This window comes from Ranitomeya variabilis, chromosome 4, assembly GCF_051348905.1.
Source record: "Ranitomeya variabilis isolate aRanVar5 chromosome 4, aRanVar5.hap1, whole genome shotgun sequence".
NCBI lineage: Eukaryota > Metazoa > Chordata > Amphibia > Anura > Dendrobatidae > Ranitomeya > Ranitomeya variabilis.
In genome coordinates this window covers 109,966,630-109,981,912 of record NC_135235.1, presented here as the reverse complement: position 1 = coordinate 109,981,912, position 15,283 = coordinate 109,966,630, and the positions used below count along the sequence as shown (strand labels likewise).

The window sequence follows — 15,283 nt, the reverse complement described above, 5'->3', positions numbered from 1 at the left end:
TTGGGATCTGTTGAAGCGTTTCAAAGTTATTACCACAAAAAGGGCAATATTTAGAATTGAGAGTCCTCAGTGGTTGATACCTTTTAATGGCTAACTGAAAAGATGGTAACAAATTGCAAGCTTTCGAGACTACTCCGGTCTCTTCATCAGGCATAGACTAATATAAAATCTGAAGAATCGCATATTTTTACACAACACAGCACAGAACATACAATAGATAAGACAAGTGACGTGAAGCAGAACTATCATTATGGGAGAGGGATAAACAGTTGTGGCCATAAATATTGGAACCATTCATAGATAAGGAGTGTGACAGTTTTATTGTCCTCTGATTTGGCCAGGTCACTAAGGGGGTTAAAGAAGCATCTTTTTATTATATTAATGTGTATCCTTGTACCTTTCCTTGATGTATACTTAAGATTAAAAGCCTGGTTTTGCCAGATGTAATCAGCCAGTAATGGAGCAAGTTTAGCAACTATTTCTTCTATGTACTGCTGCAAAATCTGTTTGAGCTTTGCAGGATCACTTGGCTCCTCAGGGACCAGGAAAAGGTGATATTCTACAAAATCTTCTACAACCATCATTTTCTTCGGCTTCTCCATAGCGTGCAAGATTTCTAAGACAAAAAAAAAAAAAAATTAGATGAGCCTTAAACAATATTCATAACACTTTTCCCTCAATTTACTGTGATGATTAAAAGGGAATCTGTCAACAGGTCCTCTCTACCCCATCTAAGAGCAGCATGTTTCAGGGGAAGAGAACTCAAATCCCGTGTTGTGTCGCTTACTGGGCTCATTGCAGCTTTTTTATTTTTAAATATTCATTTCTTCTTTCTGCTACAGCTTCTCTGAATGCTGAGAGCTGTATAACCCGCCCACACCACTGACTGGAAGCTTTCACTGTGCATAGGCAGAAAGCTGCCAATCATTGGTGGGGACAAGGGTAAGGCTAGGTTCACATTGCGTTAATGGGTTAACGCTAACGGACTGCGTTGCATGGCGAAAATGTCGCAATTAACGCCGTGCAACGGGTCCGTTAGCGCACCCATTGACAGCAATGTTATTTTGGCCTGTAGCGCATCGCTAGCGCATGCCATTTTCGGCACGCGCTAGCGATGTGCCGTTCTTTTGTGACGGACCTCGGACGCTGCAAGCAGCGTCCGAGGTGCGTCCGAGCTCCGTTCCTCGCTACCGCAGATCGAGGATCTGCGCTAGCGGGGACGGCGAACACGGACCCTAGAGAAACATTGCATTAGCGCAATCCGCTAGCGCTATGCGCTTAACGGATTGCCCTAACGCAATGTGAACCTAGCCTTAGACGATGCTCATGAATATGGAGGACTACATGGCAGCAGGTTTACTAGACCTTTAGTGATAATCTCCTGTTCATAAAATAATGGATTATCAAAACTACAGCAATCAGTCAAGCAAGTGAAACGTTGCTGGAGTCAGGGTCCCTTTCTCTACATCATACAGCTCTCAAATTAATAAGTAAAAACCTGGCAACACGTTCCCTTTAAAAACTTTTGTGGCGGTGGGTGGAAAGGGCAGATATTAAAAATATTTTCTTAAGACTTCCTTAGCAACTAATAGTTTACTGCAGTCCTGGAAAAGTGTTTCCATATGTAGAATCCCCCAATACAGTGCCCCTACAGGATCTGCAGTATGTAATGTCTTCAGGCCAGTAAGCAACTTTGTAATTGCTTATATGATTTTCCACCTGTCCATGACAATGCTCCCCACACCTCCTCTCTGAGGGAGCCATTCTAAAGATCAGCACAGCGTGTCCCTCAACCCAAACGCTTAGGGAACTTTACAGCCACAGACCAGCCATCATTTTCTGCTTTCAAAGCAAATAGAAAACAAGAGATTAACACAATGTTCATCTATCTGTAAGAGAAAAGACAATCACTGCAGTCTTGGGTGGTGACAATCACACAGACCACTAAAATGCTTGAATTAACCCCTTACTACGCTAACCTTAGAGGCCATCGCTAAGGGTTCGTGTCCACGTTAAGGATTACATCAGGATTAGCTGCGGATTGGATGCTGCATACAGCCGCAGTGTTCAACCCGCAGCATCCAGATGTTACAACATAGGAGGGGATTTTATGAAATCCCATCTCCACTATGTGTGCGAACACGCACCCGGCAGCCCTGCGTTTACGGACATGCGGCACGTCTTTTTAGAACACAGCATGTCTGTTTACCTTGTGGCGACGCTCCGTCGCCGCAAGGTAAATCACAGGGTCCTATGTATGGGGTGCGGAGATTCAGGATGTGTGCAATGAACACATCCGGAATAACCGCGAGTACAGAAGGGGGCGGCGCTTTGGGCAGAGCAGGTTTCCCGCTCCGTCTAAAGCAAAGTCATTACAGAACGTGGACACGCACCTTACTCTCTTAATGCACCAGAATACAGACCCTTTATTGCCCTAGACCACCTTGGTTCCTGACAACAGCCCTCTACTGTACCACACATCCATGGATGTTGCCATTGCCGCTTCATTACCTCCACCACTATAGATGCAGATGGCTGTGTATTTTGTCATCCGAGAGAGTCAGCTAGATTATGCAAATCACACTCTGATCATAGTGTGATCCGATTCCCTCGGATAAGAAATAAAAAAAAAAAAAGTCATCTTCTCCATTCTATCAGTCTGTGGAAATCTCACTCCACTCAGATGCCATCCGAATGCAGTCCGATATTTCCTACTGACTCATTGACTTGTATGGCTGAGTGTAATCTGAACAAACTCTGGCATGCAGCGACTTTTAGCTCAGACCACCTTGATGGGAGGAAGAAAAAAAAAAATCTGACGTGTAGCTGGCCCCAAAGAAAAACCACTGGCTCACTGCTTTGTCAGATCATACTAGGTCCAATAATACGGTCGCTTGCACAAGTCCTGTAGGGTTATTTACCAAGTTTGGATGTTATCCCCCTCTATAGGACAGGAGCTAGCATCCTCAGCGCACTGGGACCCCCCACTGATCCAAGAAGGGGGCTCTGTTGAACTCAGCTATCTTCCACTGTCTCACTGAGAAGCAATGGAGAGGTAGTGCACATGCGCAGACACTACTCCACTGAGGGACCGGTGGGGTCCCAGTGGTCACCCCCTCATTATCCTATGGACAGGGGATAGCTTCCATGCCTGGTACAAACCACTTAACCCCTTCAATGCCATACATTAGCAGACATGCTGACGTTAACCCATTCACCACCCTAGACCCCAGGTAGGAGGGAAAGTTAATCTTCGTATGAACACGTCCTCCGATTCACACCTGGCATTCCTGATGGAAACACTAAACAATCCCCACAGTGGCGGCAGGAGCTCCCGTGCCGGTGTAATGGCGGACTCCGCACCTCCGCTGCCCTCAGCAGCGCCCACAGCTCAGCAGCAGCATGGCGGGTTACCTCAGTTTGAACAATCCTCTGTTTCTATTCCGCACCAAACAGCCAGTCCTGTCAAACTTCCAGAGGAAGCAAAAAGCCTGCGGTGACGTCATTATAAGGCGCCTCCAGCAGGAACATGTGACAGGGGGCTGTCGCCGGGAATGACGTGGGCGGGAGTCATGACGACTACAGAGCGTCCTTACGGCGGCCTGACAGCGACGGGCGGCAGGGACCATCTCCGCAGGTGCGAACACTGGCGGCGGCGGGGATCCGTGTAACTGTGCGGAGGAGGGGACAGTACTGATCGTACTCGGGCTGAGAGAAGTGGCGCTCTGTAGAACCACAAGTCACAGAGTTCTCTTATCTCAGCGGGATAAACACGCGTGCTGGGACACGGGGGATGTTAGGACTCAGGGTTCCAGACTGCAGACTTTGCTTTCCTGGGGTCCTGCTCCGGGTGTGGGGGGAGAGGTGGTCGCCTGCCCCATCTGTGCGGAGGTAGGAGGGGGCATCAGGCGTGTGTTAGGCCATGTGCTCACTAGCAGTACTTGTAACCAAGCCAGGAGTGGAACAATCAGAGGAAAAGTATAAGAGAAACATATGCACCCCTTCTGGTTCCTGATTACAAATACTGAGGTCAAATACTGACCTAATACTGACCGTGTGATCGTGGCCTTCGGCTGCCTGCCAGGAGAGATCCTGCAGATCATTATATCCCTGTGTTAGGGGCTGTGCTCGGTGTGTGTACGCTGGAGGGGTAACACGTGGCAGCGACACACTGCTATCAGGGTCTCTGCCCCTATTTTATGCTGCTGTCAGATTGAGAAGCTTAAACATGGAGACAGATTCCCCTCAGAGTCCCTGGGTGGTCCTCGTTGTATGTTTGGATAAGGAGACCCTGTGGTGGGATTCATGCGTTCTTCCTCTTGTGTACGCAGGAATAGACCTGACAATCACCTGCAGTGGTGCTGGGAATAGCCGGCCAGGTGCAGAGCCGGACTACTCTGCTCTCTTTCTATGGCCAGCGTTTCTAAGGCTTATATATCTGATGATCCATGCTGCTGGCAGTTTGGGCAACATGAATCGCGGACAGGTTCCCTGTAGTAATACCTGTTTGCTGTGGGTGGTCACCCAGATAATGATATTGGAGTGAGGAATGTACGGGGTCACAGATCTGTCATTCAGGAGTCTGGGCGAGGCGGGTGCCACTAAACCTAATGTAAATATTTCCCCACCTTTGTGGACCACAGGCATCAGGGGGAAATGTCACAGTGAGTGGCGTACTAGGATGATTTCCAGATACAAAAGGAAACCAGTATCACAGACATCACAAATGTAAGTTCGTCCGTCTGCTTCTTGTATAAATGCCATTAATTTCAGCCTCTTCATCTATCTACTATTTGTATTTTTAGTAATCAGAGCCTCCCGAAAGCTGCAGAAAATTACCCTCATCCAGACAAAGGAGAAGGATTTTCTGGGGGTCTCAGCAGTGAAAGATACGATGTGGCTTCTGTGTGTGAAAGGTGCTGGTCATGTGGGATAGATTGTAGAGTTGTTCAGCTTTTCTAATAAGTGGGATGTGATGTTATATCTTGATCAGCCGGAATGATCATGTTTAAAATGCGAGGTGGTGGGTAATCGAAAAAAAGTTGGCATGTGATCGCAAGCATGCAAACTGTGCCTGAGTGGTCACATAACAAGCGCCAGGAGCGTGACACCGCAGGCAGAGATATGTCACACTGCTAGGGTTCCCACTTTTAGGCTATGTTCCCAAAATAAGTAATTGATGAGTTTTCATGTTGCAGATTTTCTGGATCAATTAGCTCAATTAAGTTACTTGCATTTTTTATTGCGTTTTTTCTACGTGCGATTTTCCTGCTTTTTTCTGCTCTGGGTTTTGTCTCTTTTTAGTATATTGTGTTTTAAACAGAACTTCTTTTATTGGATACTCCGTGTTACTTGGCTTTGCTAAAACTTTATTGATACAATAGTGTGGATTACATTTGTTTTTGTTACTTGCAGATTTTCCAGTAGGAAAAATCCGCAAATAAAATACATACATACTGCAAGAGAAATAGAGATGTTGCGGATTTCAGGTCAGTTAACACAGCTTAAATAAGAAGCCCAGCAGGTGTGAGACTTCTATAAATCCCCTCCACTCTGCTGGAACTATAAGGCTGGGTGCCCGCGATCCGGAACTAGCAGCGCCTTGGACTCAGCCATGTTCACTGCATCCAAAGCGCTGCTGTCTATTGATCGCAGGTGAATCCTCATGTGCTCACTGAACCGTGCGGATTCAACACATCCAATACATTCTATTGATGTAATTTCTCTTTCGGAGACCTGCATCTCTGCAAGAGAAATTGACATGCTGCTGTCTGGAAAGACGTGTCGCATGTCCATCTCCACGGGTGTCTGTGGACGCATAGTGGACATGAGATTTGTTGAAATCCCATCCACTATGCTGTGACATCTGGCCGCTGTGGGTTTGACGGTGCATAAGTACACAGCGTCAGAACTGCAGCACCTCCAGATTGTGGGCACATACCTTAAGCGGTTTTTATGCAGTGAAAATACCCAGCATCAAAAACTCATCGTGGGAACTTAACCTTAGACTCCATGACTAATTCTATCAATGTCTTAGCAATATTACCAGCATCAGAGAGGCTATCTATGTTAGGAAATGGTTGTTAGTGTATTCCTCTCAAAATAATTGGATCTGAAGCATATACGGTATGTAAAGTCCATTTTTTTAACCTTATGTTCTGCTGTAATGTGACTAATCCGCAGTCAGTCTTACAACCTCTCTTCCTGTACACATATGGTGTTTTTGCTGCAGATTTTTTCGCCACTTGGCACTTTACCATAACATGTCCAGGCACCCTCATATACACTCATGTCCTGATTCATCAAAGTCTTTATGCCAGAATTCAGTGGTGAAAAAACTGTGAAAAGGCACAAAATATTGGTGCGACTTGGTCCCCGGATTGGGGCGTGCAGACCACCGCCCATCAAATTCATGACAATCAGCGGCATCCGCTATGCCACAAATCTTACTCCACCAGGGAATAAATTTAGATTAAATTAAGTTAGATGAAAATTGACAAGTTTATCTAAGATGATAATGTAATGTAAAATGCCAGGCACTACATCAGTGGTTTATAGGAGAGCATCTCATGATATCAAGCTTTGAAATGAGTGAACTCCAACAGATGGAGACCATAATAAATGCCACCATCTTTATAGCACAGGTATGGAAGGCTACAATGAACTTATGCTCAGAAGAACTAGAAATTGAAGTTACTGCAATGTGCAGACGTTAAAGAGTTGCACAGGATTAGAAAACCATGGCTGATCCGGTGTGTTTACACAGGATATGTTATAAATAATCCCCGGTGCAGTGGTTGGACATTCATTGACTTTCGAGATGAGATAAAAAATTAGAAATTAATGATGGACCAAGTAGCATTGAAATGGAAGCAGTGGTGGATCAGTAATATGAATATTGCTTTTTTAAATTTTTTTAGACTATTCTGAGCCATAGGCAAAAAAATACAACTGGCAATGCCGTGTAATAGACAATTTTCATATACAGTGGGGCAAAAAAGTATTTAGTCATTCAGCAATAGTGCAAGTTCCACCACTTAAAAAGATGAGAGGCGTCTGTAATTTACATCATAGGTAGACCTCAACTATGGGAGACAAACTGAGAAATAAAAATCCAGAAAATCACATTGTCTGTTTTTTTATCATTTTATTTGCATATTATGGTGGAAAATAAGTACTTGGTCAGAAACAAACAATCAAGATTTCTGGCTCTCACAGACCTGTAACTTCTTCTTTAAGAGTCTCCTCTTTCCTCCACTCATTACCTGTAGTAATGGCACCTGTTTAAACTTGTTATCAGTATAAAAAGACACCTGTGCACACCCTCAAACAGTCTGACTCCAAACTCCACTATGGTGAAGACCAAAGAGCTGTCAAAGGACACCAGAAACAAAATTGTAGCCCTGCACCAGGCTGGGAAGACTGAATCTGCAATAGCCAACCAGCTTGGAGTGAAGAAATCAACAGTGGGAGCAATAATTAGAAAATGGAAGACATTCAAGACCACTGATAATCTCCCTCGATCTGGGGCTCCACGCAAAATCCCACCCCGTGGGGTCAGAATGATCACAAGAACGGTGAGCAAAAATCCCAGAACCACGCGGGGGGACCTAGTGAATGAACTGCAGAGAGCTGGGACCAATGTAACAAGGCCTACCATAAGTAACACACTATGCCACCATGGACTCAGATCCTGCAGTGCCAGACGTGTCCCACTGCTTAAGCCAGTACATGTCCGGGCCCGTCTGAAGTTTGCTAGAGAGCATTTGGATGATCCAGAGGAGTTTTGGGAGAATGTCCTATGGTCTGATGAAACCAAACTGGAACTGTTTGGTAGAAACACAACTTGTCGTGTTTGGAGGAAAAAGAATACTGAGTTGCATCCATCAAACACCATACCTACAGGTAAAGCATGGTGGTGGAAACATCATGCTTTGGGGCTGTTTCTCTGCAAAGGGGCCAGGACGACTGATCCGGGTACATGAAAGAATGAATGGGGCCATGTATCGTGAGATTTTGAGTGTAAACCTCCTTCCATCAGCAAGGGCATTGAAGATGAAACATGGCTGGGTCTTTCAACATGACAATGATCCAAAGCACACCGCCAGGGCAACGAAGGAGTGGCTTCGTAAGAAGCATTTCAAGGTCCTGGAGTGGCCTAGCCAGTCTCCAGATCTCAACCCTATAGAAAACCTTTGGAGGGAGTTGAAAGTCCGTGTTGCCAAGCGAAAAGCCAAAAACATCACTGCTCTAGAGGAGATCTGCATGGAGGAATGGGCCAACATACCAACAACAGTGTGTGGCAACCTTGTGAAGACTTACAGAAAACGTTTGACCTCTGTGATTGCCAACAAAGGATATATTACAAAGTATTGAGATGAAATTTTGTTTCTGACCAAATACTTATTTTCCACCATAATATGCAAATAAAATGATAAAAAAAACAGACAATGTGATTTTCTGGATTTTTTTTTTCTCAGTTTGTCTCCCATAGTTGAGGTCTACCTATGATGTAAATTACAGACGCCTCTCATCTTTTTAAGTGGTGGAACTTGCACTATTGCTGAATGACTAAATACTTTTTTGCCCCACTGTATGATATGAATTAAATGGGTTGTTACATTTTGCCGAATGTGAGCTCACTGCTCCCCGGGCTTCTTTCAGGCTGGGTAAGGGGTGCGCTCCTGCTACACTGACGTAGTTGCACCACTGGCAGTAGCTGCGCTCTCTGATGCCTCTCTATGAGCCAGATTTGCCTAAGGCCAGTCTCACACGTCCAGATAATTCCGGTACCGGAGAAAACGGTACCGGAGTTATCCGTGTCCGTGTGCTCACGTGGCCCATCAGTGTGGCACACGTGCGGCAGCCGTGTGCCGCCCATGTGCAGCCTGAGGACCACACGGACCGTGCAGGAGACAGTGCTACAGTAAGCGCTGTCCCCAGCATGTGGTGCTGAAGGCGGCATTCATCTCTTGTCCCCTGCTGCGCTCGGAGAGAAGAGATGAAAAATGAAAATTTTTTTTTGTTAAAAATAAAGTTTGTGGGTCACCTCCCACCTCCCGGGGTGGGAGGCGGGAGGTGACCCCCAAACTTTATTTTTAACAAAAAAAATTTGATTTTTCATCTCTTCTCTCCTTTGAGCGCTGCAGGGGACAAGAGATGAATGCCGCCTTCAGCACCACACGCTGGGGACAGCGCTTACTGTAGCGCTGTCTCTCCTGCACGGTCCGTGTGGTCCTCGGGCGGCACACGGCTCCCGCACGTGTGCCACGTGAGCACACAGACACGGATAACTCCGGTACCATTTTCTCCGGTACCGGAATTATCTGGACGTGTGAGACTGGCCTAAGAAACAGCAGAAGGAAAGTGGCACTGAAGTTGGCCGAATCGGGAGTTAAAAGTACTCTCCAGCGATCTGTCCGGATTTAGCGCAGTGCATAGCAACTTTATTGGAAAGATTTTGCAAGTGCTGCGCATGTTCGGCCCCCGATGTGGTGGCAGATAACTTACAGGAGGCATCAGGTGATTAACAATAAAATGGAAAATCTCGCCCTTCTTGAGAACAGAGAAAAATGTTAATAAAAAGTATTGCTTGTTTTTTCAAGTACTTTGCAATTTTACCTGTAATAACCCTGATATATCTATGGCGGTTATTGTGATGCATCCATAAAGATCTGTCTTTTATAATTATATTTTCAGTAAATCGGACGTTTCCGGAAACTCTGGGCCCCCCAGGGATGACACCGAGGTTTCATGGTCGGAATTTCAGAGTTGTGCCGGCCTTTCTACAGACGACAGCTCTGTTTTGTCCTGGGGCTTCGATGTAAGAAATGACAGCTTTGTGTGTACAGAGCGTATGGTTCTATTAGTCATCTGACATTACATTACATGGGCATCTGGTCTTTAGGTGCAGATTTGTTTTCCCACACCCGAAATACCACCACCCATTTTTTAGGACTTGGCATAGTATGGCTAAGCACGCTGGACAAATCACGGAGACCAAAGCATTTTATCCAAGAGTGTGCCATGAATAAAAATAAATGTAAAAACCATAGAATCATTGTTAGGAGGAAATAGGGGATTATTGCCTCTCATTGGGGCAGTAGTCTGTAGATTATGCGCTGGTTTGGGTTATTGTCACACCACTGAATCCACTATGCAAGATGGAGCTGAAATGATCTTCTGTGCCTCATAGGGGTACGTTAATATTCTAGAAGGAGGAACACTACTCGGGATCTTTTTCTTTTGGCAATAATCAGCAGTTAGTGCAGAAGTCTACATTCACCCATCCGTGTCAGTGTGACATCCATAAGAAATGGACTGGATTTCCTAGTTGCATCTATTTATTTTTTTTAATCCATTTTTGTTTTTTTGCACTACAGAGGTGTGTGTTCCCAAGTCAGTAAAAAGACCCCAGAAAGGTCACTTGCTTTTAGTCAAATTTATCACTATGGAACAGATCTGTGAGACATGGAAGCAAAACTGAATCCTGTCTGTTTTCTGATTTGCATCTGTGTTTCCTGGATCCTCGTTGTCTTGTATGGCCGATTCTGATCCGCAGACACAGAGAATAAGGAATGCATTGATTCGCACAGATCTCACACCTGGATTCATCATTTTTACGGATGTGTGAATAGATCTGTGACACTCTGAGTCTGGGAGCTGTCCTAGAAAGAATCGCACAGCACATGGACCTGTCCCGCATGTGTGAATGTAGCTTAGCAGAAATAGCCAGCAGGTTTATTTCTGCAGGGAAACGGGTCATCATCCAGACACTTCTCACATCTCCAACCTGGAGCCCATTACTAGGTCTGTCCATTTTCAACTTTACCATTAAATATGTTTTTTCTATTAATCTCAAGTAAACCAGTTCTGACAACTGCACATTATTTCCTTTTTTTTTTTCTTTTGGAATCATAAAACGTGTTTGAGCCATTTGTCTGTCTGTGAGGATGACAACTAGTGATGAGTGAACATGCTCGGATAAAGTGTTATCCGAGCATGCTCGTGTGCTAACCGAGTGTCTTCAGTGTGCTCGAAAAATGTGTTCGAGTCCCCGCTTCTGAGTTTCTCATGGCTGTTTGACAGCCGCAACAGATGCAGGGATTGCCTGTTTGGGAGCCATGCAGGCGCGGGGACTCGAACATATTTTTCGAGCACGCCGAAGACATTCTGTTAGCACCCGAGCATGCTCATATAACACCTTATCCGGACACATTTGCTCATTTTGCTTTTATTCTTGCACCTTCTACCTTCTGAAAGAAAGCTTTAGCTTAGACACTGACCTTCATTATGCAGATAACTGGACAGTAATGAGATTAAGACGCCGTGCTGTTTTGGATTCTGATCCTGTGTGGTCTCATTTGGCAGGAGTTTGACCAGGCCGCAACTAGACAAGTGCAGAAGATTTTTAAGCAGATTGATGAGCTGCTGTATGAGCAGAAAGCCAGCACGCTTGTGGAAGGTCTGCAAGAAGAGTGCCATCAATGGACGTCGTCCTTCCCACATCTGCGGTATTTCACTCGCTGCGAGCTGATTGTTTCTTGTGTCCTTTAGGAGATTAAATCTGTGAAGAGAAATGCACTAACACCCCTGCTATATTTCTTACACGGTCAGAGATATCTGTGGATAATGGAGCTGGTGTGCTCATCCTACCTAGTATAACCTTATACTTAACACGGTCGTATTTCATCGTCTGTATACAAACCAGACTGTACGGACTGACCACTGGGCTTCCTACCCGGATTGACAGCCTCATATATGCCAATAAGGGTGTAACTTCGCATCAGGACACCCGCGGTCAGCCTCTGCCAACAATCCGTATACCATGAGATACCATCACCTGAACCTGGCCTGAAAACACATCAGATTCATCACATTGGCTCATACATCTACAGATTATCTTATTAGGTGCCATTAGTTTGCACTAAAATTTGGGTGCCCAGTGTCGCATTTTTAAGCCACATTCTTTGTAAAGTAAGACGCAAATTATAAATGATTTAATCAATATTGTGCATGACTGGTTCGCTGAGTTCCTGGCTTATTTAGCTTAAGGGGAATCTTTCAGTAGGATCAGCACTCCTAAGCTGTCTAAATGGGCACGCAGGTCATAGGAATCTGAATAACATGATACCTTAATATATTTGATCCAATGTCTTATTCCAGAGAAATCCACATTTTTCTTAATATGTAAAGGAGCTGTTAAGATCTTTGGGTCAGACATAGATCTCCCTGAGAATCTGCCTCCAGAGGTTATTATAAATGAATGGTGGTATTACCAGTGTGAGCCATGTAATGACTGACAGTCTGCTTTCCTGATCTACATGTCTCAGACTGGTAACAACCCCTTTCATTTAATTTACAGTAATCTTAGGAGGCAGATTCTCAGGTGTGTCTGACCCATAAATCTTAACAACTCCTTAGATATTAATAAAAATGTGGATTTCTCTGGATAAGACATCGGATTACAGATATCAAGATGTCATTTTATTGAACTTTCTATAGACGGCTTAGGAGGACTGATCCTACTAACAGATTCCCTTCAATAAATCTGATAAAATAGATTAGGTGGATTACTAGTGCAGAAGCAGCCAAAGAGTGGTAACCCTTCATAGCCAATTTCACACCTTAAAGGGAATATGTCAGCAGGTTTTGTTATGTAATCTGAAAGCAGCATGGAAGCTGACAATCAGTGGTGGGGCGGGATTATACAGAGTTTCTGAATATGGAGGACTACCTGACAGCAGGTTTACTAATCCTTTAGTGATAATCTTTGGATTTATCAAAAATACAGCAAGCAGCCCATTAAGTGACACATCGCTGGAATCAGGATCTCTGTCTCTGTTTTACACCTACCAGATTAGGGGTCAAAAACCTGGTGACTGATTCCCTTTAAGGAATTCTCTTAAAAAGCATACTACTCATGCACAATAATTATTGATTAACTTATTGTAGTATGAAAAAAAATGTGTTTATTATCTGTTGCTCTAATGTGTTCATCTGGGTACATTTCAGAATACAAGGCAAACAGGTAGTGCCCCCTGCTGATGATGGATACAGCTGGTACTGCAGTCATTCTGAAGCTTCTGCTACAATACCCTTCAGTGCTACCCTCGCAAAAGAGTCCAGTGAGTAAGTATAAATTACACACAAAAAGTAATATATGACATAAGTATGTGGTGAGTACATGGAAACAGTATGTTTTTCATTGCTGCACTGACCACTTTCCACACGATGTGAGAATATATATTAGTGCATGTGGATGATGGAAATGCCTGACTACCTTGTAGTGAAATCATTGAGATTCTCATGTTTAGGGCCTGAAAACAGTTAAAGGGGGGTATCCACTACTCGAAAAACCTCTTCTCAATCACCGCATAACCCTCATGTAAGATAATAACACCTATATTCATCTCTGGTGGGGGCGCTGTTCCAGCAACTTCAGCTCCTGCTCTCCCGGGGCTCAAATGACGGTGTTATATCACATGAGCCCTGCAGCCAATAAGCAGCTGCTTCACTTTCACTTCATTTGGATGAAACTGACACCCAGAAGAAGGGAGATCTGCTGCTGCCCTCTGACTTCCTCTGAACATCAGTTACGTCCGAAGGAAGTGTGAGGGAAGCAGTCTCTGATTTGCTGCTGGGCTCCCTTGACACAATAATGTCATGCTAGCCCTGGGAGAGCAGGCTCAGATGTCGCTCTCGGGGGTGAGTATAGATGTTATTAATTTACATTGGTGAACTATGGTGATTGAGAAGGGATTATCTGAGCAGTGGACAACCCCTTAATTTCTTTTTTTTTGTAACCTTTTCTTTCAGCGTTTTCCAAAAATGATGTGTCCATATTTTATTTTAAAGGGAACCTGTCACCCCCAAAATGGAAGTTGAGGTAAGCCCACCAGCATCAGGGGCTTATCTACAGCATTCTGGAATGCTGTAGATAAGCCCCCGATGTATCCTGAAAGATGAGAAAAAGAGGTTAGATTATACTCACCCAGGGGCGGTCCCGGTCCGGTCCGGCGCCTCCTATCTTCATCAGATGACGTCATCTTCTTGTCTTCACTCTGCGGCTCCGGCGCAGGCGTACTTTGTCTGCCCTGTTGAGGGCAGAGCAAAGTACTGCAGTGCGCAGGTGCCGGGCCTCTCTGACCTTTCCCTGCGCCTGAGCACTGCAGTACTTTGCTCTGCCCTCAACAGGGCAAAGTACGCCTGCGTCGGAGCCGCAGCGTGAAGAGAAGAAGAGGACGTCATCGTAAGAAGATGGGAGGCCCCGGACCGGACCACGATGCACATCGTACCGGGACCGCCCCTGGGTGAGTATAATCTAACCTCTTTTTCTCATCTTTCAGGATACATCGGGGGCTTATCCTACAGCATTACAGAATGCTGTAGATAAGCGCCTGATGCTGGTGGGCTTAGCACACCTTCGATTTTGGGGGTGACAGGTTCCCTTTTAAAGGGGTTTTCCACTCTGGTATCCAGATTACAAGTGGAAAAGCTGCCCCTATCAAAGATAGATGCTGCTCCAATGGCCTCTGCTGGACTGGAATTGATGGTGTGAAAACTACCAGGGACCTGACTACTGATTGGCTGCAGGGTCAGGTGGCTGGTAGTCGTCAGATCACCTTTTCCGATCTATCGAAGTGGCAGCGTTGGAGCTGCGGTAGATTCTGGTGATCAATATAAAAATACCGTATTTTTCGGACTTTAAGGCTATGTGCACACGTTCAGGAATCTCTCCAGAATTTTCCTGAACAAAACCGGACTTTTTCTGCAAGAAATCCGTTTGCTTTTTTTTGCATTTTTACTGCGTTTTTTTTTTTTGCGTTTTCTTCCGGAGCTTCCCCAATGCAATAATGTAGTGGCAAAAACGCAAAAAATCCGCAAAATTAATGAACATGCTGCATTTTTTTACCGCGATGCGTTTTTTTCGCGGAAAAAATGCATCATGTGCACAAAAATTGTGGAATGCATTAAAAATGATGGGATGCTTATGTAAGCGCTTTTTTTAGTGTTTTTTCTGCGGAAAATGGCCGAAAAAACACGAAAAATCCTGAACGTGTGCACATAGCCTCAGACGCACTATTTTCCTCCAAAAAATGTGAAGGAAAATGGGGGTTGCGTCTTATAGTCCGGATGTATGGTACCTGCTATGGCTGTGGTGGGAAGGTGGGGGAGCTGCAGCGTCAGGTCACAGGAGGCAAGAGCCAGCTGCTGCGGCTAACTCATGTGCCCGCTGCTAAAGAGAAATGAATATTCACTCCATTCCACTCCCATGGGCATG

The 15,283-nt window shown here is 45.0% G+C and overlaps 2 protein-coding genes across 8 annotated transcripts in view; one reads left to right on the top strand and one right to left on the bottom strand.

Moving 5' to 3' along the window:
• The window catches only part of ECD (ecdysoneless cell cycle regulator), a 34,755-nt gene extending 31,243 nt beyond the window's left edge, over positions 1-3,512 (bottom strand). For 2 of the 5 annotated variants that reach the window (XM_077259107.1, XM_077259106.1), the window contains exons 1-2: positions 3,415-3,512; positions 398-616 (exon numbers count right to left, since the gene is read on the bottom strand). In XM_077259107.1, coding sequence (XP_077115222.1) covers positions 398-602 — 205 coding nt within the window. In that variant the 5' untranslated portion in view covers positions 603-616; positions 3,415-3,512. Of the gene's footprint in view, positions 1-397; positions 617-3,281 lie in introns of all 5 variants that reach the window. The other 3 variants (XM_077259104.1, XM_077259103.1, XM_077259105.1) reach the window with 2 other exon arrangements.
• Positions 3,513-3,537: 25 nt separating this feature from the next.
• FAM149B1 (family with sequence similarity 149 member B1) overlaps positions 3,538-15,283 on the top strand; it is a 53,203-nt gene continuing 41,457 nt past the window's right edge. For 2 of the 3 annotated variants that reach the window (XR_013214515.1, XM_077259109.1), the window contains exons 1-6: positions 3,545-3,637; positions 4,644-4,728; positions 4,806-4,916; positions 9,700-9,823; positions 11,371-11,513; positions 13,015-13,131. Coding sequence is in view for 2 of the 3 variants with exons in the window: in XM_077259109.1 (XP_077115224.1) it covers positions 4,682-4,728; positions 4,806-4,916; positions 9,700-9,823; positions 11,371-11,513; positions 13,015-13,131 (542 nt within the window). In the remaining variant the exon portion in view is untranslated. Of the gene's footprint in view, positions 3,638-4,643; positions 4,729-4,805; positions 4,917-9,699; positions 9,824-11,370; positions 11,514-13,014; positions 13,132-15,283 lie in introns of all 3 variants that reach the window. The other variant, XM_077259108.1, reaches the window with a different exon arrangement.